This window comes from Hylobates moloch, unplaced genomic scaffold, assembly GCF_009828535.3.
Source record: "Hylobates moloch isolate HMO894 unplaced genomic scaffold, HMol_V3 SCAFFOLD_3, whole genome shotgun sequence".
NCBI lineage: Eukaryota > Metazoa > Chordata > Mammalia > Primates > Hylobatidae > Hylobates > Hylobates moloch.
In genome coordinates, this window is record NW_026652278.1 from 71,431,771 (window position 1) to 71,458,738 (window position 26,968).

The window sequence follows — 26,968 nt, forward strand, 5'->3', positions numbered from 1 at the left end:
GCATTTCTAGTTTCATCACTGAGCTCACAGGGCTTAAAATAAGGGTCAAAACCTCCAGCCACAGGGCTGCAGGTCACCCTGGAGGAATGGGCTCTTGCAGGGAAGGGCCCCGGAGCTGGACTGACCGAGCTGCCACCAGCAGAGGAAGAAACAGGCTGCACTGTGAGAATTGAGCTTCTCTGTTGGCTCTGCGGGTTGTCAGTGCCATGGGATTTACCCTTTTCACAGTACTCCCTAGAGAAGATCGCAGAAAAGGGGAGACAATGATACAACAAAAGCATTTGGAATAATTGGCCCTCTTCTCACTACACCACAAGCTGAGGTTGAGAGAGAAAAGGCTCAAAAAGAAAAGATTATGTTTGGAGAGAGATAACTGTGGAGAACGGTAAGGGCTAACAAGGAGCTTCGACCTTCACGAGTAATGCTGTGTGGTTTCCTGTCCCGTATTTGTGATAGGCAGCCTGGCACACTTCCTCTGCCCAGCAAACCCTGATGCCTCCACCGTCCCCACCCTCTCATACTACCTCCTCTCCTCTCTGTGAGCAAAGTATGCTTATTTCATAGAGATACAAATTATTTGTACCAGAACAAAAGCAATTACCGTTTATGAAAAACCTTCTCACTTCTTTGCAATTGGCTACCATGACTCTGTCTCTTTTAACTGAAAGTCTGATGCTGCCATTCTTTGAGCAAACTTCTCTCCCAGCCCTCCTCTGTGGCCCTTGGTCCAGCCAACACCCTGAAGACAGATTCTTCACTACTCCCTTTCGGGTGGCAGGGGATAATCCCTCTCACCTCCAATGGTTGCAATGGGCATGCAATCTTGCATGGGAGACAGTCAGCCAGTGTAGTGACAGGTGCCCACAGCTACTTATCATATTGTGACAAAGCAGGGATGGGCTGAAGAAGCTGATTGAGAAATTGATTTTTACCCTGTCTTGACTTCCACAGGCCCTGGAGTTTCTGTACTCTCCTCTTTCTCCTTCAAGGAGCCTGTTGCTATAGGAACCTGGCAGGTTGATTTAATTGTCTCTATCGGGATGCAGACACCTTTAGGCTTTTCCCATGCTGCAGAAGAGCCAGGCAAAAGCTTTTTCTGGTCATCTGGGATCTTGACGATGCTGCCAAGAGGCATAGTCAGTCTCTCTACTCATTGAGCTTACAGGGCTATTCCCCTTTCTCGGAAGCCGTGTGACCAGCTTGAGAAAGTGCCACCAGCACAGCAGCATCATGAGGCATGTAGAGGCACTCATATTTTTTTAAAAAATTAAACCAAGCGGACAAGGATAATATAGAAAATGGTTAAAGGTATAAAAATGTGTAAAGTCAATTTATATCAAATATTTATTGAGCACCGATGGTAAGGTTCTGGGTCATAATCTTTAATATTCAGAACAGAATTTGAAACCTGTCCCAATTGTGGCAGAAGTTTAACTGTATGTATAAGGGTCCAGCTTTCTCTATCCATTTGAACTGGCTTTGGGAAGAACCCTGGGTAGCAGACTTTAGGGACACTGATGATGCCATGATCACCCGAGTGTTGACACTGAGAAGGCTTCACCGTGCCTTCTGGTTTACCAGCCTACTTATTGTTCACCCCTTTCAAAGCCCAAAGCAAGTTGGACTAAATGGCTTACAAATTTCTTCTCTTCTAGAATGGTGCAGATAGCAGAGTTCCTAACTTTTTAAATGTATATACTTTATTTTCAAAGAACTCTTTCACTTTCTAACCTTACTTCCTTGTTTCTTTTTTTTTTTTTTTTTTTTTTTACGGGAGGCAGTGAACAGGAAGAGATATAATAATAAGAAGCTTGTATGCCTACTTCCTAAGTAAGCAGATGTTCTACTGAAAGAGGGAGGGGAAGTTTGGAGTCAGATAGAAAACAATGGAGGGGACTCTTCACTCTATTAAGGAAAGTATAATATAGTAATTTTGGCAAATAAAATTGAAGTAGTAATGATCCTTCTCCATCATCAAATTTATCATTAGTCAAATATGGTCAATTCTCAATTATCTACCACTGGGGCATGACTGTGTGCCCAAAGTCCAGGAAAACCTCAAAATTCCATCTCTTATCATCGTCTGTTCCCATTCCATTCCCATCACAATATCATCTCATTGGAGTTGCTAACAGACTGTATATAAAATGCACTTCGGATTTACTTCTCTCTATCTGCCCGATCTCTGGTTGGGATTTAACAAATGTCTGAAAGGCAGCTGGCAGGAAAGATTTGGGTAATACAGTGACTGAACCATCAGCTCCCAGATAACTGGGTGTGGGCTATTGAGCTGATATACAGAGCAGAACACTTTTAATTTGAGTCATACTGATCAAGCATAAAGAAGACCAATGCTTTTGCCATTAATAACCCTCCTGGTTTAAAGGAGGATGAAATATTGACAGAGAAGTAGGTTTGCCAAATGGAATAGCTGTAAATGTTTTCCAGAAAAGTTTATCAACTGGCATCATCACTTGATTGAGTAGGTCTTGCCAAGATGAACACAGAGATGTGAACAGACCGATGGGGGGACTGGGATTGGGGGGTGGCAATGGGGAAAGTGAAGGAAGCTGGGTTTCTTGATGGGAAAATGCTTTCGGACTTGGAGCAAGGTACCAGGGTGGGCAGGGAGGCCACGTGCATATTAAAAGGCAAGCCAGATGGAGAGAATTACCCCAAATTACCCAACCCCACACCCAAGAACACCAAAACAAACTCTAAGGAATCTAGCAATAGCAGCAGCACAGCCTCATTGCGCTGAGCAATTTAGAAAGTGGAAGAAGGAAGGAAGAGAAGAAGGAAGGGAAAAGGAGAGGGAACGGGGAGGGGGGGAAAAGCAAAACAAAATAAATAAAACCACAAACAGAACAATATAAATAAAAATAAACAAACCAATAACAGAATAAAATTTGAACTCCTTTTTTTTTTAATTTCACAAAAGTTTTCACAAGGACAACGTTATAGAAGAAAACCCCCAGCAGTGGCTAGGTCATGCAGAACCATTAATTGTCATACCTTGGCCCATTCTATTCATCCTTGTTGCACTTTAGAGAGAGAAGTAAGCTATGTGAGTTTTACAATGCTTTTAAACTGTCATATTTCCTGTTGAGCACTTTAACTGGCACATTCTTATAGTTATAAATGTTCTGAGGGTGTAACTTTATAACCTCCTTTGCAAAGAATGCATGAAGAGCTCTTCATGATCCAATACTAGGGGATACATATATATAGTTATATATATATAGTTATATATATATAATTATATAGTTATATATATAGTTATATACAGTTTTATATAAAGAGATAGTTATACATAATATAAATCAATATATAAAGAGACAAAAATAATTTGAAAAAATTCTTCCACTCATAGGGCTTGTTAATTTACATGTATACAATTATTCTCCACCACAATACTAGTTTGAATACTACGCTGCCCCTGTCTTTGGTGTGGGGGAGGGTGGAGGTTCTGACTGAGCCTCACTATTTGTCAGTAAAAGTGCTTGTCAATTCACACAGCAAGCAAATCTCCAAAACTATCATGCTTGAGGGGACAGGGGATCCAAAATCTAAATCCAAAACATTCACCATAAAAACACCTTTTTAGAGATGGTACAGCTGTGACATGTTTTCCTCCTCCCTTTTACCCCTATTCTATTCGATGGAATTCTTTGAAGTAAACTTTTCAAATATGTATATAGCAGCCTAGTCCATCCATAAGAGAAATTGGTTATGGTGAATTGGCCAATTTTTAAGAACTACAGCACTGCCTAAAGCATGATTTGGATGCACAAAGCATCTGACAACTATATGTTGAAAAAAGGGTATTTTTCTACCTCTCCTCTCATGCTTACTAAGTGTTAAAAAAAGAAAGAAAATAAAAGAAAAAAATAACTACACCAAAACGTGTTTGGCTCACTGTTGCACTCTTCTTATCCCACGTCTCATAATGACAAGGAGCAGCTCTCTATTGCCGTCATTACCCTGCCTAAATTGGCTACGTTAAAGAAAGTGATGATGAAGAATTCTTTCCCACCAGCTTTCTGCACTGGAACAGCCAGCACTGTGCAGCTGCGCCAATAGTTGAAGGTGGTGGCTGGCTTTTGTCTTTGTTGAGTCAACTGTGGCTGATCCTCCTACATTCTAATTTATTTAGCATGTCGGCTCCTAGAAAAACATGATCTGCAGCTGGGTTTGTCTTCCTCTCACTCTACCATTGCCCCAGCCTTTCCTCCTACCTGGCATTGGGGCCCTAACTAATCAAACAAAGGGGAGTAAAAAGATCCCCTGAGAATGCATGGAAAAATACTTGCTCTTTCCTGAGCATTATTTATTCTGTACATAAGGTAAGTAATTCACCTTTTAAAAGATGTAAAAGTCCCAGGAAGGCAGTTTTTAATGACTTACATTTGATATTTATGATACATATGGCTTTTCATCCCAAATGTCAAAAGTGAAAGAAAAAAGATAGCTATTCATATGGCAACATAAGGAGACAAAATAACAATTTAATATGCAATCAAACCTCTTTTCACTTAAACTAAATGACTAGAATTTGATACAACCATGATTGGAATACTATTCTCTCCTCCATATTAAGGTGAGAAATGTTCATAAGAACTCCCAGAGGGAACTGGCTCTGGGACAAAAGGCCTTGGTGAGTAACTAAAAAAAATCTCTGATGTTCTCTTGCAACAAGCAGGTCCTTCATAATCATCTACACAAATCGTGAAAGCTTTTCAAATGCTTCGCAATACTTCAGCCCAGAGACTGGAAACAATCGATATGTTTTCATTGCTGTTTGGTTGCTTGTTTCAAATAAACATGTGCTAACTTATTGTGTGTATAAAAAAAGAAAGAAAGGAAAACAACAACAACAACAACAACAAAATCAAAACCCAAAGCACCCTGATAATCCTGATAAATCAGAATCAACTTTTCTTTTACATTAAATAAACTTGCTCTGCCTAACTGACATTGATCACAAGTGCTCCCTTTTAATCTGTGAACTCGTTCCTGCAGTGAGCTATTTATGTCTGGAGCATGCCTTTGGGTTATTTTTCCCCTAGAATCATAAATAACTTTTGGTCCGTCTGCTTATTTGCTGTTGTGCTCAAGGGTTTTATGGTGGTGAAATAAAAATGACAACCACATGCACACTATCATACATATGCAAATATGTGTAAAAAAAAGGGGGGGACTACAGGGGAAAACAGGGAAAGTTACTTTGTTGGAAACACCAACTGGGGAAATGAGTGGCAGATACAGTTTCACACAGTGGCGGTGGATACACATATCAAAGCCGCTCTTCCTGCACGTACTTCTGTTTGTCCCGGGACTCCCTGGACTTGGGCCGGTTCTGTCGGTTTGCCGTGGACGGGATGGAGTGAACAGAGGAGCTCTTCTTGCTGGAGGACTGCGACGAGTGGGAGGAATGGGACAGGCTGGCCCGGGACTGGCCGGCGTTGTGGTCAAACTGCATTAAGCAGAAGATCAGGTCCGTCGGCACGAGCTCAAACTCATAGGGGGGGTTGGTGATGACATACCTGGACAGGGAAAGCAGAGATGTCACCTCCTGAGAGTAACTGAGTAGAGAATTCAACCCTCCCTGAACCAACAGCAATAGCCCGGTTACTCAAGACTTTCAGAGGATCTGGAAGATGCACTTCTAGCTGGTCTGAGGCCTTAAACATTCTTTTCCTTGTTAAATGGAAACTTCCTCTGTTTAACTCAATAAAGGAGGCCAGCCAGGAGGCCAGGCAGAGATGTGGAATTAGAGCCAGTAATGGAAGAACCAAACTTCGCTTCTCGTGGTCTACATGTACCTTTCTATACAAGGTCAAAGTCACTTCCAAGTAGCCCAACCACAAGAGGTTTCATGAAGTGTGATGCAACTTTCATTTCATAATTTTTGGACAATCCCAGATATACATCACAATATCTTTGTTTACCATGACAGAGTGTCTCTTTAGACTATTCTCCCTCTTTACCTTTTAAAATCTAGTTTGGTGGGAGAATTTGGAATTTGGAATTCACCACGTGGTAGAATCTAAGAACCCCGCCTACTTATCAGCACTACTTTGTTGTTCTTCACAATTAGTTGGAGCTTTCTTTGGTCAACAGCAGATGTGACTAAGAAAGTCACCCTGTTTCATTTAGAGCAGTGGATCACAAAGTGTGGTCCTCAGGCCACACAGGTTGGCATCACCTAGGAACTAGGAAATACAAGTCCTTAAGCAACCCCACCCAGACTTACTGAATTGGAAGTGCTGAGGATGGGGTCCAGCAATCTGTGGTTGAAGAAGGTCTGCAGGTGAGTCTCATGATGGCTAAATTTTGAGAACCCACTGGTCTATAGCAATTGTTCTCAATTCTGGCTATACACTATAATCCCTGGTTATTATATATAAAATTTTTACATATTTTAAAATATATATATGATGTTTTCTTCCTTCCAGACCAGTTAAATTAGAGTAATCAGAATATTTTTTAAAAGCTCCCCAGGTGATTCTGCTATGCAAGCAGGGATGAGAAACGCTTGTCTCTGCAGCACTGTTGCCTGGGGTATATTATGCGAACTCACTGATCTTGGTAATTCTAGGATGTACTTTTAATTTTTGCCTGCTATGAATTTATTTTAATGCATATGAGAAAAATATAATTAGCACATCTAAACTGTTATTTTTCTGCTTGAGGTGATAATATACAATTGTCTCAAAAATAAATATATAAAAGTTAAAAAGCGAGTCAATTTAAAATATATGAAGTAAAAATATGGGATTCTGAGATATGGCAGAAGAACCACTTATCTTAGGGCCGGGTGCAGTGACTCACACCTGTAAGCCCAGCACTTTGGGAGGCCAAGGTGGGTGGATCACTTGAGGTCAGGAGTTTGAGACCGGCCTGGCCAACAAGCTTTGTCTCTACTAAAAACACAAAAATAAGCTGGGTGTGGTGGTGTGTGCCTGTAATCCCAGCTACTCAGGAGGCTAAGGCAAGAGAATCGCTGGAACCCAGGAGGCAGAGGTTGCAGTGAGCCAAGATTGCGCCACTGCACTCCAGCCTGGGCAACAGAGCAACACTCCATCTCAAAAAACAAACAAACAAAAAAAAAAAAACAAAAAAACAAAAAAACTTATCTTAAACACTAGCAATGTGAAATATCTCTATATTAGGTACCAACAGATGTTATCCTAGTAGCTGGAGTATGGGAGAGATGTTTGTGTATTCAGACTTTTGTAATTGGGTGATGGAATTATTCTATTAATACAAAACTTGAATTCTTACCAAAATGTCTTTACATCTACTATTAGTAATTATAGAAAAATGCTTCCCATCACCTCCAAACTCAGTGTTGGATTTAATATGGGCAGAGTAATTTGCATGTTGAGGAGATGTATACAGACCTTTGCCTTTACAGTAGGGGACAGGAGAGGATGTTAATATTTCTGTGATTAGGTGGGAGGGCAGAGTTGAAACCAATACTCACCTCTTTGTGCACTGACTGGGGGTGCTGAGGTGAGCATCTCTCAGCCGGTAAATTCCAAAACAAAGCATATTATATGTTTTCAGAGCTTTGCAGAACAGATCACCATAACAACCACCATCCTGGGAGACAGCAAAAGAACAGAGAGAAACATCCTTTTTATTTGCCTGAAAATCAAGGGCCAGCAGGGAAACGGGTCTTTTCATCAAAGCTTGTTTTGGTGTCTCCCAAGTTGGAGGGTCCATGTGCCAAGGGATGGCAGTGGAAGAAGTCAACATTGTTAACAGACTACACCCAATATGTGTGATTTTTAAGGATCAGGTAACAATGGGGCTTTCCTCTGGTGTCTCTCCAGTTTTCCACCTGTCGCAATGGGGTTTGAAAGCTCTAAGGAGATTATGCTTCTCCCTTACTTTAAGCCAAAGTATAAAGCTTGACGGTCTCAGATGTATGCTCAGCTGAGGAGATGAACCCTTCTCTGCAAAATGGTGATTATGTTCAGTCCCAGCTCAGCTGTAACCGCTGTGATAGGATCGTGTTGTCAAAACTGCCTGAGTGATAATGAAAACCACCGCGAGGAGGAGGACCCCACCAGGTCCTATGGTGACAGACTCTTTCAGGAGGTAAGGACCCTGTGAAAAGCACAATTTACAGACCTCAGAGATGGCAAGGGTGGAAGAGAATGTGTTTCCCTAGGAGCCAGGGGTCTGCAGGCTGAATAACTGGGATTCGCAGTTCTGATCAGTTCACAGCCACCTTCCCAGGGTCTGGGGCCTGATGCAGAAAGTGAAAGCAAATGCATCCACTTGGAAATGCTGGCTTCAGTGGCCAGGTGGCTTCAGGTAGATGTTACCTGTATTATAGGAAGGGCACTGGGCACTGCGGGATGGCTTCACTGGGTATAAAATGTCTTTGTCCTTCCAATCATTGGAATTCTCATATTGGTCTCATACTAAAGAACACTGATGGGACCAAATCTTACCATTATCTAAAGTCTTTATCCTAATCAAGTACATCAATAAGTAAATGATATGTATAAAGAGCCACTAGCTATGAAAATTCCCTTTCGAAAAAAGCCTAGTCTAACATAGGTCCCAGTCCATGATCAAACTAAAATATGGGGAAGTATGCAGCATTGTTTCAGAAAAAACAGAGACAGACCCTTTCATTGGCTCCTTTTCCACTATTTAGTCTTTCTGGGCAACACTATCGTTTGTGTAACAGGTTTATCGGTTTCTATGACTTATGGCTGCATCTCTTAAATGCATCTGTGGGGTTGGGCTGGGAATAAGGGCAAAGACAGCACACTTCTGTCACAGTGCCTACACTAGGCAGGTACATGGAGTCAGAAGGGAGACGCTGGCCACTTCCGTCACAGGGAGGACATGAGGGAAGGTGACTGGGTCTGCTCTCAGAAATTACAACGTCTAGGTTTTGATTTACAGGGATTAAAGGATCCCCATAAGATTCTGTTTGTTTGGCCGGCGGTTCTGGGTACACCTGACTACTGACTACCCTGGTGCTTTGAAAACCATGAGTGCCTGGGTCATATTCACATATAAAAACTAAGAAACCTGCAGGCTGAGGCTGGCACCTCCATGTGCTATTAATGTATAGTTGGGTTGAGTATCCCTAAGCTATGCTAAGAGCCTGTGGAAATATTTCCCAACCTTGGCTGCATGCTGGCATCACCTGCTGCCTCCCACCTTGTGCAGAGGATACGTGAAGAGAACACCAAGGAGGGAGAAAGCCCACTGGCTCTGAAGCCAGGATGCCTTGGTGCAAATTCCCGATAGGTCCGGTGCTCATTCTCTCTGGGCCTCAGTTGACTTAGAAGGTGTAATACTAGAACTTACATCAAAGGGTTGCTATGAAGATTAAAATGAATGACTATGCATAGAGCAAAGTGCCCGATACAGAGTAAACTATAAATAAATATCACCTCTTACAGTTATCCACAATAGGAAGGAGAAAAGACAGATGCCTAGCTTGTCACATCTGATACCACGTTCTTCAGGATCAAGCTTTTCCCAAACAGCAAGCTCAGGTGACCTTGGTGCTGTGGACTCACCCCTAAGTCCGCAAATGGCCCATCGAGCAGAGCTAACTGGGCCACGCGGCAGCGGTCCCTATTGGCCAGTGTCTGCGGGGTGCTGTAGCCACCTCTAAGGGCGTTCTCCTCAGCAATCAGAGCCTCCAGCTCCGGCGTGGCTCCTCCGGTCACCAGGGTCCGTATCAGGGTGAGGATATTGTCATTGAAGTATGTCTGGGGAAGGAGAGAAAGTGGGGGAAAAGTTCTTTAAGCAAACACCCTAAAGTCATGACAGCCGACATCCAAATTACAACTTTTCTTGGTATCTCCTGTTTAAAGTTCTGGCCTGTCTCTTCAAATAATTTTATGTGGGAAGTGAAAAGACAGCAGCCTCCAATTATTCCATTATTTTCTCTCTTGCTTGGCTCTGCCACGACAGCCTGACTTAAAAAACCCAGTTTAGGGGATTTTTAGTAAAGGGCTCAAATCTGAATAATTAGTGTTTGCCATAATTGGTTTTAGTAGGGATACAAATATTGCCTCCCCCTCCTCAAGTCTACATGTCTACTATGAGACGCTGGACACATATAATAAAATGCAGCCTGCCCCAGCTACTAACCCAAGCAGCATTGTCTTGAGGCCCTGTCACCCATGTGCCAGGAAGCTTCCTCCCCACGACAATGGCAAAACCTTTCATTAATGCCACATGCTCAACAATTTATCACATGCGTTGATAACTGTCTAACTCAGAAATCTCGATCAATTAAATATGCCAGATAAATTTATGACAAGGTGAATGTCCTGGTAAGTGTACTTTGGCTTTTGTTTTCTAAAATAACCTCAGTAGTCTGAGGCAAATATCACTTATTAAAGAAGTTTCCCTCTAAGTGTACATTTGTGTCACATCTGAAACATAACAGATCTGTCAGGAACAAAACAATGGGAGTTTAAAAAAATTAATAGGATGTCAAATAAAGGAGCTTTAAAAGGTATTTGTCACCAGCCTAATTTGAGAAATTCTCAGGTAAGGGTGTGCATTCCATTTTCCTATGTAAGTAGAAATCAAGCAGGCTAAAAAACTCAAATCAAAGTTTGCCTGTGGCTTTTGAGGATGTACTTTGGAAAGAGGTAAGGAAAGATGCAATTGCACCTCAGCAGCTTCTTAGAGAGTTTACCTGGCAAGGCATAGTAGGGAACAAACCAAGTAAGGGTGAGCTCAAGTTCCCATCCCAGGTTTGCTAACTAGTTCTATGTCTTGGAGGTTGCCTAGTCATTCTGGGCTTTGATTTTTCTTATCTGTAAAATAAGAGTGGTCATTATAAACCAAATTTATATTCACATAATTCCATGAGGACTTCTGAATTAAGATGATAGTTACTAGTGGGGCTGGATTCATAATCCTCATTGAAATACTTACAAAAACACCCAATGTGATACAAAATTCCAACTGCAAAAGAAACTAGGAATGTTATCCATGGCCTGCCAGACCCTAAAGGAAATTTATGCTCAGGGTTAAGATATGCCCTTAGGCACAGAAGCGGAAAAAGGATACTTAAAGTAGGATATGTTGCTGGAGAGGTTCTGGGATCCAGGGATCCAGAGCTGGGCTGAGGGGTTTAATGCTGACTTCACCTCTCAGAAGCTGTGTGACCTTGGAAAGTTATTTAACATTTTTGTGTCTCCGTTTCATGATCTATAAAATGTAATAATAGAGTGCTGTGGGGCTCTATGACCTACCCATGAAGCACTTAGAAACATGCTTGGTGCATAGCAAGCACTGATAAACATTTTGGCCTCATATCAGAGACACGAGGCCTTTGCCAAGGAGAGGAACAGTCAGCTCCATTCCCAACCTTCCTTTGAATTTTTCATCTTCTTTTTTTTCTTTGAGGGGTGGGGAACTCAGGGCTTTAAAAACCAAGCAAGGGATTTTAAACTCGATGTGGTAGAAAATGGGAGGTCAGCCAAGCGTGGTGCACACCTGTAACCCCAGAACTTTGGGAGGCCAAGGTGGGAGGATCATTTGAGGACAGGAGTTGGGACCAGGCTGGCCAACGTGGTGAATCCTAGTCTCTACTAAAAATAAAAACATTAGCTAGGCACGGTGGCGGGCACCTATAATCCCAGATCCTTGGGAGGCTGAGGCCGGAGAATTGCTTGAACCCAGGTGGCAGAGGTTGCAGTAAGCTGAGATCATGCCACTGCACCCCAGCCTGGGTGACAGAGTGAGATTCTGTCTCAGAAACATAATGAATAAAATACTTAGAAGTAAATATACTGAAGGAGGAACAAGACTGGTATACTGCAAACTACAAAATATTACTGAAAGAAATTAAAGAAGACCTAAATAAATGGAAAGACATCCCATGTTCATGGATTGGAAGACTTGATTAAGAAGACTTGATTAAGAAGACTTGATTAAGATGGAATACTACCCTGATTTTCAGATTTTATGTAATACCTATCAAAATCACAAAGTCCATTTTTTTGTAAAAATGGAAAAATTGACTCTAAAATTGCAACAGACCCAAAATAGCCAAAGCAATCTTATAGTCTTATAAAAGAAAGACAAAGTTTGAAGTTTCATACTTCCCAGTTTCAAAACATACTACAAGACTATAGTAATCAAGATAGTAATGGCATAGGATAGACCTATAGACCAATGGAAAATAATTGAAAATCCAGAAATAAACTCATTCAGCTATGATCTATTAATTTTCAGTGAGGGTGCCAAGACCATTCAATGGAGAAATTAATATAGTTTTTTAAACAAATGGCATAGCAACAACTGGGTATCCACAGGCAGAAGAATAAAGTGGGACATATACCTCACACTATATGCAAAAATTAACTCAAAAGCGGTCAAAGATCTAAATGTAAAAGCTAAAACTGCAAAATGCTTAGAAGAAAATATAGGAGTAAATCTTTATGACCTCTGATTTGGCAATAGTTTCTTAGACATGACACAAAAAGCATAAACTACAAGAAGAACAGATTAAATTGGACTTCATAAAAATTTAAAAAATGTTTGTGCTTTGAAGGACACTATCCAAAAAGTGAAAAAAGCAACCTACAAAATGAGAGAACATGTTTTCAAATCATATATCTGATAAGGGTCTAATATTCAGTATTAAAAAGCCTTTTATAACTCAACCAAAAAAGATAACCCAATTTTTTAAAAGGGCAGAAGACTTAAACATTTCTCCAAAAAGACATAAAAATGGTTAATAAACTTATGCAAAGAGGTTCAACAGCTCTAGTCATCAGAGAAATGCAAATCAAAACCACAATGAGATATTTCACACCTACTAGAATAGCTGTAATAAAAAAAGACAAATGATAATAACAAGAATTGGGAAGAATAAGGAGAAACTGGAACTCTCACACACTGCTGGTGGGAATGTAAAGTGGTGCAGTTAAGGGAGGAGACCACCCCTCACATTGTCTTATGCCCAATTTCTGCCTCCAAAGAAAGAAAAAGTAAACACTAAAATGCAGAAATGAAATCCACAAGCAGACAGCCCGGTGCCACACCCTGGGCCTGGTAGTTAAAGATTGACCCCTGACCTAATTGGTTATGTTATCTACAGATTATAGAGATTGTATAGAAAAGCACTGTGAAAATCCGTATCCTTTTTTGTTCCAATCTAATTACCGGTGCATGCAGCCCCTAGTCACGTATCCCCTGCTTGCTCAATCGATCACAACCCTCTCACGCACACCCCCTTAGAGTTGTGAGCCCTTAAAAGGGACAGGAATTGCTCACTCAGGATGCTCAGCTCTCGAGACAGGAGTCTTGCCAATGCCCCCAGCCGAATAAACCTCTTCCTTCTTTAACTTGGTGTCTGAGTTGTTTTGTCTGCAGCTCGTCCTGCTACACAGTCACTTTGGAAGACAGCTAGGCAGTTCCTCATATGTTTGAACATTGTGTTGCTATATGACCCAGGAATTCCACTCTTACAGTATATACCCAAGATAAAAATATATGTCCACATGAAAATGTGTACACAGATGTTTATAGCAGCATTATTGGTAATACCCAAAAGGTGAAAATAACCCAAATTTCCATCAGCTAATGAATGCATACACAAAATGTGTTATATCCATGCAATGAGTATTATTTGGCTGTAAAAAAGAGTGATGCAATGATACATGCTACAACATGGATGAAACTTGAACACATTTTACTGAGAGTCTATCAGATGAACCACCTCTGATAATTCAATGTCGGTTCTTTTCTATTTCCTTAAGTGTCGGCCAGTCTGAGAAATAAAGGGAAAGAGTACAAAAGAGAGAAATTTTAAAGCTGGGTGTCTGGGGGAGACATCACACGTCGGCAGGTTCCGTGATGTCCCCTGAGCCGCAAAACCAGCAAGTTTTTATTAGCAATTTTCAAAGGGGAGGGAGTGTACGAATAGGGTGTGGGTCACAGAGATCACATGCTTCAAGGGCAAAAGAAGATCACAAGGCAGAAGGTCAGGGTGAGATCACAAGTTCAGGGTGAAACTAGAATTACTAAGGAACTTCCATATCCTTCTGTGCAGGCGTTGTCATTGATAAACATCTTAACAGGGTTCAAGAGCAGAGAACCGGTCTGACTAGAATTCGCCAGGCTGGAATTTCCTAATCCTAGCAAGCCTGGGAGTGCTGCAGGAGGCCAGGGCGTGTTTCATCCCTTATCTGCAACTACATAACGCAGACACCCCCAGAGCGGCCATTTTAGAGGCCCCTCCTGGGAATGCATTCTTTTCCCAGGGCTGTTAATTATTAATAATCTTTACTGAGGAAAGAATTCAGCAATATTTCCCTTGCCTGTTTTCAGTAATAAGAGAAGTATGGCTCTGTCCCGCCTAGCCCACAGGCAGCCAGACTTTAAGGTTATCTCCCTTGTTCCCTGAAAATCGCTGTTATCCTGTTCTTAAGGTGCCCAGATTTCATATTGTTCAAACACACATGCTTTACAAACAATTTGTGCAGTTAATGCAATCATCACAGGGTCCTGAGGCAACATACATCCTCAGCTTACAAAGATGATGGGATTAAGAGATTAAAGTAAAGACAGACATAGGAAATTATTAAGAGTACTGATTGGGGAAGTGATAAATGTCCATGAAATCTTCATAATTTATGTTCTTCTGCCATGGCTTCAGCCAGTCCCTCCGTTTGGGGTCCCTGACTTCCCGCAACAAGAGTCCATTTATATAAAATATCCAGAAAAGGCACGTCTACAGAAATAATGAGTAGATCAGTGGTGGCTTAGGGCTGGTGGGGTGATGGGTAGAGTTGTAGGGGAGGGGAGGATAACTAAAATACAAAGTTTCTTTTTGATGCCATGAAAATGTTCTAAAATTGACTGTAGTGATGGCTGTACATGTCTGTGAATATGCTAAAAAGAAAACCACTGAATCGTACACTTCAAATGGATGAGTTGTATGGTATGTTGTGTCTCATTTTTTTAAAAAGAAATAGTTAAAAGACAACTAAATTTGCACTGGCCAACTTTTTAATCTAAGAAGCCATGAGTATTAGAGCTCAAAATTACACACACACACACACACACACAGACACACACACACACAATTAGTGATACAGAAGTAAAACCAGGAAGTTCTAAGCTAAATAGAGAAAGATATAGGGATTTTTGTTCATTTGTTTAATAAGAGTGCTGGTTGATATTGAGAAAAAGACAACAGAGGTCAAGTGATAAATAGTAAATATTTACAAATCAAAGTTGTAAACAAAATGCAAGCATGTAAAACAAGCAAACAAACAAAAATAACCTGTCCTGAGCTGGGAAATGAATCTAGGATGCAGATCAAAAGCATTCAGCAAGTTAATGTGGCCAACTCCTAGACCTGTACTTGGTGAATATTTGAATTCGAAATATTAAATGGAGAATAAAAATGACCTAAAACAATGCTGTAAGAAATACAAGCATAAAATGAGGCTAGGCTGAAGCTTCTCTAGAAAATGTAAGAGGAATGTCAAAGGAATTTTGACAGGACACATTTGTTCCAAAAATTCTACATACAGCTAAATTGCCAATAATTTGTGAAGGCAACTGAAATATTTTTTGACTCTTTGCATACATAAGGATTTATTGATTTAATTTTTTTAAATACTCAGAAACAAAAATTAGCTTCTTTAAAGATAATTTTAAACCCTTAGTAACGAAAATATGAGCAAATTTGGTTTACTGTTAAAATATATTTAAAACAGAATTGTAAAAGATTGTTGTATATATTATTACAAAATGGAATGCAAATGTCAAAACTAATTATTTAAAAAATGACAAAATTAGCTATTAATATAGTATTGCTAAAATTATGTTTTAAAGTCAGAAAAATGAGATGAGATAGAGATGATGATGGAAGTAAACGCATGAAAATTGCCTGATCTTATACAAGAAGGAATCAAGAACTACTAAATTTTTCTAGACAATAATACTTAGAAAATACATCTATAGAATGGCTGGTAACAACTAACTAGAGTTAAAAATAGAATGGAAGGTTTACACTACAGAAAATAAGCATACAAAATACAGTCCACATACCAAAAGATGGATCATAAAACATATAATTATGATAGAAGCATGTAAAAAACATAATGCAAGACTATAGCATCTTATGTTATATAACTAAACATAAATGAGCTAAATGATCCTATAAAATGGCAAAGATTTTCAGACTTGTTCAAATGCCAAAATCAAACTCTGATATCTTTAAAAGAGATAAAGGGAAGAAAAAAAGTATACTTCAAAGAAAAATTTTAAACTATTATGTTAGATAAGTTAATTTTATATTCATAGTTGACACAATAAAGCTGTAACTTTTTATGGACAAATATTATAACTGAAATATAGAAAGCAAAACTAATTAGAATTACACTAGAATAAATCTGGACTAAGGGTAATATGTGAAATATTCCCACTATCACTGTTTTTAGCTTTTACAGGTCAAATAGATCAAAAGATAAGAAAATTGAGGATATAATCAGGTTGATTTAGTGTATTTTTGCTAAACTTTGTAACAACAATTACAAAAAAAAGATCAATGGCTAAAACCATCAAATCTCAATACATATAACAAAGTATAAGCTGTATAACCTACATTTTAAAAATTAAATCCAATGTAATAGAGGCAAAAGTAAATATTCCAGAGCATCAAAAAAATGTTGTTAAGTATCCTATAACTACTAGGTCAAGATGGAAATCAAACTTAGAATATGAAATATTTTAAAATTAAAAAATATTTGAGAATGACATATAAAAATATCATGTCTTGAGGCCAATGCTATAGAGACAAATTCAGAGCCTTTAATGCTATTATTAAATACAACAGAATTATAATAAGTAAAATTAAGTATTGAAAGAATTCTTTTTTTAAAAAAAAGCAGGATGAAAAGCGTCAGTTAATGAATTAGCAAGAGGATATTTAGTGAATTGTTAAATTCAAGAAATAATTCCTTGAAAAAATAAACTTATGACAATATAACTGAAAAAACACAAATAAAATTAGAAATAAGGAGAATAAAATGTCAGATACATAGGAGAATTAACACTATTATTCCAGATACTCTCTTTAATACCAATCACTGGACATGAATAAGAATCGCTATTTTTTTAGGCAAAAAGCAAAGTAGTAATCATCTATGAAGAGACAGAAGACAGTATTAGGAAAAAATTAAAATTCCACGTTCCTTAACATGTAAATAGGCCATTTAATGTCATTTTTTCTAGTAAAATTGTTGTTTGATATATGCCTAATTACAGATTTGAATTGGACTTTTTAAAACTTGATAAAATTATGCTAAATTTCCCCCGGAAAGAGTCGTACAAAATTGCCCTCTCATGTAGTATAGTAAATTTTAAAGACTTCCTAACCAAATATTGTAGACAATGTGAAAAATTAGAAGATCAACCAGAATGGATTTATGAGAACCATAGCTTGGTAGGTATAAGACCTTAATACAAAAGTTGGCAAATCTGACTCTTGGGCCAAATCTTGCTCTGCCATCCATTACCTTTTTTAAATAAGGTTTTGTTGGGACCCAGCCATGTCCATTTGTTTATATATTGTCTAGGGCTGCTTTGGTGCTAACAAACTCAGAGTTAAGTAGTTGTGACAGAGACTATGTGGCCCTCAAAGGCTGAAAATATTTACCATCTGGCTCTTTACAAGAAAGTTTGCTGATCCATTCCTTAGTATAATAAGGAAAGCGTTGCATACCACGGGGAAGGGATTTTACTCAATGAATGATTTCGGGGAAACTGGCTCACTGATAAAAATTTTTCAACAATATGGTAATGATTAAACAATGGTTCTCTGACGTGACTTACATTGTACAGACATGAATATTGTGCGTTCAGATAATATTAAATGGCATGGTAATAATTATATAATACTAAAATGTTTTTTAAAAGTAGGATCCCCAAAACATCATGAATCACAATTCATGTTAAAAATGCATACCTGCAAAACTATTGGCTGGGGAAATTAACTTTTTCTGTATTTAAAATTTAATTTTAAGAGTACCCACTTTTAAATATTGAATCTTTATGGTACTGGGTTTTAAGTTTTAATATTACTTTTAATTGGCTTTTTCATACTAATGATTCCTTTTAATGTTTTCAATTATCTGATGTTTATAAAATGTAGAGATCATTTTTATTACTAAACTTTATAATACACACTGTTTCATAATATAACAAATCATGCACTTATTACTTTTTGAATTGTTATTTTTTAAATATAAAACTTCAATGTTTAATGGAAAACTACCAGAAAAATGATATCCTGTTTATTATTATGGTCACTCATATTTATTTCTACCATAAAGTATTACAAAAAGGACATAATGCTCTGATTTGGGGACTTCCAGAGGGAAAAATAACGCACACCTGAACTGATAGATATATTTATGTGAAAGTAACTGTAAGTAGTACACAAAAGTTTTACCTGGTAGTTAACTCTTGGTTTTAGAATTGTGGGTTTTTTTCCTATAATTTTATTTTATATATTTTCTGCTGTGAAAATACACTTATTTTAAATTTCTGTAAAAAAGAAAGTAAATGTTACTAAATAGTTAAAGGCAAAAAATGTAGCCACAAACAACTTCACAAAAATACAGCAAACTGTTTAATCTCAAGATGCTTGATAGTTCTCATGTTCAGCATGCACTTTTTACGAATAAAAACTATGAATTCACTATATAAAATATGTATTTACATCATTATATACAGATTAAAAACTGATATGCTTCAAAACTATCATAAACACAGTTAAAGGGCCTCCTAGGAAAAATGACAATTGGCACTTGCCATAATGCATGAGATGGCTCAGTATAATGAGAGTGTGTATTGGTAAAATTGTTTCTTGGAGATATCATGACAATATGTATCAAGAAATTTTAAAATGTCCATATTTGTTTAAAAAAAAACAGTACATTTGCCTCAATATAATAAGTTGCTACTTGTTCAAAGATTTATGTACAATAATTTCTATTACAGGATTAATCATTACTATAACAAAAATTTTAAAAAGCTAAATAGCCAACAATTTAGTAATAAATAGATTCTGGAACATCCACAGACTGGAGTCTCATAAAGTCCTATGGAGGCTCTGCAAATCATGACACCTAAGAAAATAATAAAATACTCTGGATAAAATATTAACTGAAAAGGGAAAAAATAACCAACCTATAAAATGAGATAATTCTGTATTTATCTATCCATTTAGAAGGAAACACACCAAAATATTAACCATGCTTATCCTTGGTGTTGGAAACACAGGCCATTTATATTTTCTTCTTTGTATGTTTTCTTTTTATTTTTATATGTTTCTTCTTTATATGTCTTCTTTTATATGTTTCTGTGCTTTCCTAATTTTCATCAAGAAGTATGAATAACTGTTCTAATAAAAACACAGTCAATTTTTTTTTAAAACAAAAGGCACTATAGGTTATCCATTGCAATGATAAATCTAGAAGGTCAGCCTGGGAGGTTTTTTGTCAGGTCTTTGGGAATTGACCCTAACATGTTCCCACTTCTGTGTTGAAATCAGTTATACCCAAATCTTTTTGATCAGTCACTGACATTTATTGAGCACCTACTAATTGCTGGGCCTTGGTTTAGCCCGAAATTGTGTGAAAGTCAAAGAGTGCATGACTTTTAGAACTGCTCATCAATAGGTACAATTTCAAAGTCAGTCCCAGGGTTTCACAGGTGTCTGAACAACTCTGGGGCCACTCATATCTCTGAGCATAATTGTCTGCTTTCTGAGCTGGCACTGCATCCCAGATGGCTCTCCTTGATTTTTCCATGCAGGCATCCAGGAACAGAGCTGTGGGGCAGCAGAATCTGTGATGACAGAGAATGATGATGTATTTTTGCCAGCAGATGCTTTTGCTCCTGTTTTGATACCCTAATATTCAGATGCAGAGAAGGACTCTGAGCATTGCTGACGGGTGTGTTCTGCACACATATGTCTTCAGGATCTGAATAATTTGGTGGAAAGACAATACCTTTTCTGGAAAAGGGCGTCAGGTCAGTCATATTGGAGGGTGCAAATTTCTTTATGTGATGGGAGTGAGGGTTGGGGTAGGGCACTTCACGGAGCATTCAGCAATCTGCAATTAAGCATCACTCCAGGGCTTTCTGCATAGGTGATGGCTGTTTCTGCACCATGGGACAAACCAGGTGCTAGAACTTCAAATACCAATTACCAAAGGCGCTTCCTGTGGAGGAAACCTCTCTACAACTCACCTGACCCAGAAGGCACACATTTTTTTCTGGGTTAACATAAATCCTAAAATTGAAGGAATACAACATTCTAAAGGCAGGATCATGTAGGTGAGGTCCTTTGCCTCCTAAGCTTTTGTCCTGCCAGTCTTTTCTGTGCCTTACCATGATACCTGTGCTAGAAGCCTTCTGGGAAGCTCTTATATAGAACCTCCAAGTCTGGCAGGGTTAGTCTTCAGGGACGCTTCAGGCAGAGACCTTCTCAATAGCTATCCTTGCATCACATGGACATTTGGGAGTATAAGACAGCTGAGTTAGGATCCTGTTCAGAGACTAGGATCAGGCGACCTTGCATAGTCTAAGGAAGACAGGAGTCCCTCTTCCCACTGCCAAGGACAAGGTTGCAAACCTGACTAGCAAAGCTCTTCTTCTGATTAAGGCAACATGGCCCCCTGGTTATGAGTACAGATTTCCAAATCCAATTAGTGTGGCTTTTAATACCTGCTTTTCTATCCAATAGCCACAACAATGAAAAAGTTGCCTAACTTTTCTCTGCCTCCAATTCCTCATCCATATAACAGAGATGAAAAGACAAAACAAAAATTTATAGATTAGAGTTAAATGAGAGTATTTGTGAAACTTCTGATAGACAAAGCATACTCAAAAAATGGGAATTTATAAAAAGAACCATCAACTAGCAATGCAACCAATTTAGACAATTGCCTCTCCCGGTGTCTCAGCGTTCTGATTCTAATCTCTGAGAGCTGGCTCAGAACACAAGGGTGGCCCTCTTGGCCTCTAAAGTTTTATGATTCTCAGGTCCTGTAAAAGGACACTGAGGAAACCATGAAATGCCAGGGGAGGGACCAAGGCACTGTAGCAGGGAAACCTGAGCCCACAGCGCCATCTAGCCCGCTTGGCCCATGCCCCGCTGTGCCTTCAAGTGCAACCCGCCCGAGCATCCTCCTCTTTTTATTTTTTTAAAGTATAATTATCGGAGCTTATGTTTCACAGTTAATGCTGTCAAGCCTTTTAAACTAATTGGTCTTTTATAGAAAATTTAACTGAAAATTAACACATCTTTTAATAACATTGCCTTAACTTTAATGGCTCTCTGCCTTTCGTTTATAATTGCTCTAAAATTGTCATTTTCTATGTCATAGCTGCCATTTTTTATATTTGCTAGTTTTCATGGTGTAGATTTTTGTTTTTAGTATTTTTCTTTCGTGAGGGATGAAAATGATTGGATTTTTTTTTTTCCCTATCCCAGGCCTGCCTGGCCTGATGTGACAGCAGTGGTCTGTCCTGAGTCTAGCAGGACATACCTCCATGTACCCGATTGACACCACTGCTAGCTCCTCTGCCTCGGGACAGCCATGTGCCCTCTGTCTCTGTGTGAGCAGTCGAAATAGAGGCTCTTGAGTGGAGTGTAAGAAATAGGGTCACGGAGCAATAAATTGTTTATCTAACTAAAATCACATGGCATTAGGTTAGCTTGGACTGATAGAGAACTCAGGCCTCTCCATAACACCAGGTTCAAGGGTTTGGCCCTTAATGAAAGTAGAGGAAAGACAGTAAATCATGTGAACCCACATTCCAGATGGTCACACTCTCCAGTCTTACTGACATAATTTCATTTCTGGCAAACAGAGGCCAGCTCTCTGATATTAAAGATGAGAACATGGAATCATATCTTCTGGGTACCCCGACTCATTTACCCACTAAGCTCCCAAATATTATCTAAGATGTGTGTTCATGAAAGACAGAAAGAGAGAGGATAAGTGCACACAAACACATAAATATATATATACATATATGTACATGCATATATACCAAAAAAATCTGCTTCTTTGTAATTACATGTGATCTTAAGAAATACGTATCTGCTCTGTGAAAGATTTTCATATGCCTTTGCCATTCTCCGATTAGCAGAAAGTCGTAAGGGGTAACATCATTCCCATTTAACAGCTGGGCCCCAGACAGTAGAAAAAATGTGCAAGGGCTGCCAGTGAGCCAGGACCAGAATCTTCAAGTCCTAATTCATGGCCCAGTTTCCCTCCTCCAAGTCACTGCCTTTATTCTGAAAATATGAATGCACTGGACATGCAAACTCCTGCCCTGGGCATTGTGGTGCAGTGGGCAGAGAAAAGACACACCTGGCTTAACTGGCTCACACTGAAATTTCTCTCTAGCTGCTGGGGGAACCTGCAGCAGGGGTCTCTTCATAGGCTGGCATCCACACTCCTCAGATGTATTGTACACTAGCAACAGGGGCCTCTGCTTTTCTCTGCCCTTTCTCTTAAAACTGTTATGATATGCTTTTTCCGCAAACCTAATGCTTCATTAAATCTTGTTTTCTAAAAAAAATGACAACACTCCCAACTTGTGTGCATTGGAACTCATTAGCTCTTGTAGTAGGGTTCCCCTTTTTCTCCTCAGAAGGAGGTAGCTCCTCACTGCTCCTTCAATAATGATGGTTCAGTGTGATTGGTATCTGTTTAGGAAAGGTCCAAGGCTCAAGGGAAATGGACATCATGTGCACAACCTCCTAACTCAGAGGACAAGCAAATGACCAGAAGGCCAAGCATGCTGTCTGACCACAGACATTGTAATGCAGACACGTAAGATTAGAAGCAAAAGGCGGGAGGCTGGTAAGGCCAGGACAGTGGTATGAACCAAGGGGAAGGGACACGAATGAAGCAGGCCTGGTGGGATGCAACAGAAAGTAGTGTGGACTGTGGCTAAAGGGAGCAGCTGCTCAGCTCAAGCCGATAGCTGCTTTATGGGAATCTGGGACTCTGCCTTCTGACTCTAATTTAAAGAAGGCAGGAACCCAGATTTTATATAAAATCTTATTTTAAAATATTGGCAACAAATTCAATTTAAAAATAAAAACTTGATAAATGCAGAAGTTGTCTGTGGGGTGGATGTAGACTGCAATGTGACATTTCGAGACTTCTATACAGATCTTTTATTAGAAACAAGATATCAAGCCAAGTACTATGCCAATATATTGTGTTATTTCTTCTTCTAAAATGAGTGCATGAGGATGGGGTATTGGACAAAAAAAATAATCAAGGGTTGCACTTCAAGAATCAACTCAGTGACAGGCTCGCTGTCCTAGCCAGCGTATCCATAAACAGCGGCATTAGGAGGATGCTGGTGGCTTTCACAAGAAGGTGGATCCTCTCGCCAAGTCTGAAGTGTCTCATCCTAGACTTAGAACTTGGCGGGATGTGGTCTATTGTACTCAGAATACTCAGTGTGGCCAGTGGCCTTGCCTTCTTGATTGCTCTCCTGTCTACCACATTCCAACCACAATGGCCTCCAACTGCTTCCTCCAACAAACCAAATCCAGCTTGTCACCACTGTGCAGCTTTGGCCTTTGCAGTGTTTTCTCCTTCTGTTTTTTTCAGTGTCAGGTTCAATGTTACCTCCTAGGATAATTTTACTCTGACCACTGAGGGCAAAACAGGTCTCCACACCTATTCAAGCTATTTCATGTTCTTGAAATCAATTATCCTTATGTGACACTAATTCATTTATTCACTTACCTATTTACTCTTAACCCACTAGAATGAAAGTTTAAATAACACGAGGGCAAGGTCTTCATCTTTCTTTTTTTTTTTGACTTTTTATTATTATTATTATTATACTTTAAGTTTTAGGGAACACGGGCACAATGTGCAGGTTTGTTACATATGTATCCATGTGCCACATTGGTTTGCTGCATCCATTAACTCGTCATTTAGCATTAGGTATATCTCCTAATGCTGTCCCTCCCCCCTCCCCCCTGCCTCCACCCCACAACAGTCACCGGAGTGTGATGTTCCCCTTCCTGTGTCCGTGTGTTCTCATTGTTCAATTCCCACCTATGAGTGAGAACATGCGGTGTTTGGTTTTTTGCCCTTGTGATAGTTTACTGAGAATGATGGTTTCCAGTTTCATCCATGTCCCTAAAAAGGACATGAAGTCATCATTTTTATGACTGCATAGTATTCCATGATGTATATGTGCCACATTTTATTAATCCAGTCTATCGTTGTTGGACATTTGGGTTGGTTCCAAGTCTTTGCTATTGTGAATAGTGCCGCAGTAAACATATGTGTGCATGTGTCTTTATAGCAGCATGATTTACAGTCCTTTGGGTATATACCCAGTAATGGGATGGCTGGGTCAAATGGTATTTCTAATTCTAGATCTGTGAGGAATCACCACACTGACTTCCACAATGGTTGAACTAGTTTACAGTCCCACCAACAGTGTAAAAGTGTTCCTATTTCTCCACATCCTCTCCAGCACCTGTTGTTTCCTGACTTTTTAATGATCGCCATTCTAACTGGTGTGAGATGGTATCTCATTGTGGATTTGATTTGCATTTCTCTGATGGCCAGTAATGAGGAGCATTTTTTCATGTGTTTTTTGGCTGCATAAATGTCTTCTTTTGAGAAGTGTCTGTTCGTGTCCTTCGCCCACTTTTTGATGGGGTTGTTTGTTTTTTTCTTGTAAATTTGTTTGAGTTCATTGTAGATTCTGGATATTAGCCCTTTGTCAGATGAGTAGGTTGTGAAAATTTTCTCCCATTCTGTAGGTTGCCTGTTCACTCTGATGGTAGTTTCTTTTGCTGTGCAGAAGCTCTTTAGTTTAATTAGATCCCATTTGTCAATTTTGGCTTTTGTTGCCATTGCTTTTGGTGTCTTAGACATGAAGTCCTTGCCCATGCCTATGTCCTGAATGGTATTGCCTAGGTTTTCTTCTAGGGTTTTTATGGTTTTAGGTCTAACATGTAAGTCTTTAATCCATCTTCAATTCATTTTTGTATAAGGTGTAAGGAAGGGATCCAGTTTTCGCTTTCTACATATGGCTAGCCAGTTTTCCCAGCACCATTTATTAAATAGGGAATCCTTTTCCCATTGCTTGTTTTTGTCAGGTTTGTCAAAGATCAGATAGTTGTAGATATGTGACATTATTTCTGAGGGCTCTGTTCTGTTCCATTGATCTATATCTCTGTATTGGTACCAGTACCATGCTGTTTTGGTTACTGTAGCCTTGTAGTATACAACTGAATCCCCAGCATGGGGAATCATGCCTGGTGTCCAGTAAGTGCCCAATAAATGTATTGATTAAAGACACTAGCAACAATAAATACATACAGAGCTTGTCAAGTGCTAAGCACTGCTCTAATCACTTTACAACCTTTACTCATTTACTCATCTCTGCAACCCTGTGACATAGGTACTATTATTATCTTCATTTTAAAGATGAGAAAACTGAGGCACAGAGAGGTTAAGGTTAGGCAGCCAGTAAACAGCAGTTCTGAAATCCAGATCTAAGCCATCTGGCTCTTGAGTCCATGTCCAGTATTCACTTTTCAGGGTCCAAGTGGAGCTTAAATTGGGGCTGGGGTTGGGCGAAAGTGATAGCTGGATGAAAAAGAAATCTGAATACTCATATGTGAGTCTCACCCCTAAAAACAGAGAGGATTCCTTTCATCTGGTGCGACTGTGTGCATCAAGATGGTATCATTCTGAAAAATACATTTCTAAGTTGTGATCTTCTTAGAGACATATATCCAAAAACCTAATTATTCCCTCTCATCCTGCGTTTCTGCTGTTGATTTGTGAGATAAAGCCACAGGGCCATGTCTGTAACATCCTGATCTGTTCTAGGGATGCCTGTGATGAATCAAAATATTATTCTTTTAACAAATGAAGCAGTAAGCAGCAGGAGTTGGGTTATGAAGGACAATATTCAGAGAATGTTTAGACACATGATTAAATGACAATTTGGGGAGGAGCGCTAGAAAAAGGAGACTGTCGACATCTGAAGAGATTTGTGTGTGGATGTTGTGATGTTGCTTATGAGTGAATGCCTGCAATGAAAGTTTACCTGTGTCTCTTGCTGTTTGGAGGAGTCTCACTTTCTCAATTTATATTCCTGACAGCCCTTTTTCTTCCTTCTAGTTACTGCCTTGGCACTTGACTAATCTGCTTTTTCATACATTAGGGTTGGGGTAGAATGCAAAGAAATCATAGGTAACATTTTATCAAAACATCTGGATCCAACTGGATTCTACTCAAGACCTCATTATGAAGCTTATTCTTCCTAGACAATGAAAACAAGACCTGGAATAATTTGATAGGCATTTTGATTAATGATTTGAAAAGTTACCATCAACGACTTGCTTAAATATGTCTTGCTTCAACACTTAAACCAAGAATATTCACATTATTGTCCAAAAGATTCAGTAGTGTAGCTAAAGTGCCTCACACAGTTCTGGGCCCTTAGTAAATGATGCTCCTGATGATAAATACAATGACAGTTACCGGATTCCTGACACCCTTTTATGCTAGGCTAGAATGCAGAAGACATGCTGCTCCCATAGTATTGCATCCAAACATGGCTTAGTCACACTATCCCAAACATTTTTGTTTGCATTTCAAAGGAGATGGGAGATGGCTTGTTTAAAAATTTCAAATCAATTCACTTTAAATTCTCATTTGAATTTCCAAGAACTGACTACCTACTGATGATATAGATGCTTGTGCAACTCAAATCCAGATGGGCCCCCACCTCCACCCTGTGGCTACCATATGCCCCTTTGGCTGTGTTGAGAAGAAGTTCTCTGGTGCTCAAACTGATTTTATTCCTTGGAAACAGGGCTGGTTTCATGGGTGTTCAGCCTATGTAGTTGCACAGGGCCATAGTCAGA

General features: G+C 39.2%; 1 protein-coding gene and 1 long non-coding RNA gene across 30 annotated transcripts in view; one reads left to right on the forward strand and one right to left on the reverse strand.

The window, feature by feature from the left end:
- The window catches only part of KCNMA1 (potassium calcium-activated channel subfamily M alpha 1), a 775,685-nt gene that overhangs the window by 12,713 nt on the left and 736,004 nt on the right, over positions 1 to 26,968 (reverse strand). For 14 of the 29 annotated variants that reach the window (XM_032140961.2, XM_032140956.2, XM_032140930.2 and 11 more), the window contains 3 exons: positions 9,558 to 9,752; positions 7,490 to 7,608; positions 5,322 to 5,546 (listed from right to left, as the gene is read on the reverse strand). In XM_032140961.2, the coding sequence (XP_031996852.1) occupies positions 5,322 to 5,546; positions 7,490 to 7,608; positions 9,558 to 9,752 (539 nt within the window). Of the gene's footprint in view, positions 1 to 3,015; positions 5,547 to 7,489; positions 7,609 to 9,557; positions 9,753 to 26,968 lie in introns of those variants that run through there. The other 15 variants (XM_032140900.2, XM_058436411.1, XM_032140879.2 and 12 more) reach the window with 3 other exon arrangements.
- Positions 6,075 to 26,968, forward strand: part of LOC116460178 (uncharacterized) — a 96,736-nt gene continuing 75,842 nt past the window's right edge. Inside the window, exons 1-2 of the long non-coding RNA XR_004245736.2 lie at positions 6,075 to 6,313; positions 19,843 to 20,061. This is a non-coding gene — a long non-coding RNA (uncharacterized LOC116460178). The remainder of the gene's footprint in view (positions 6,314 to 19,842; positions 20,062 to 26,968) is intronic.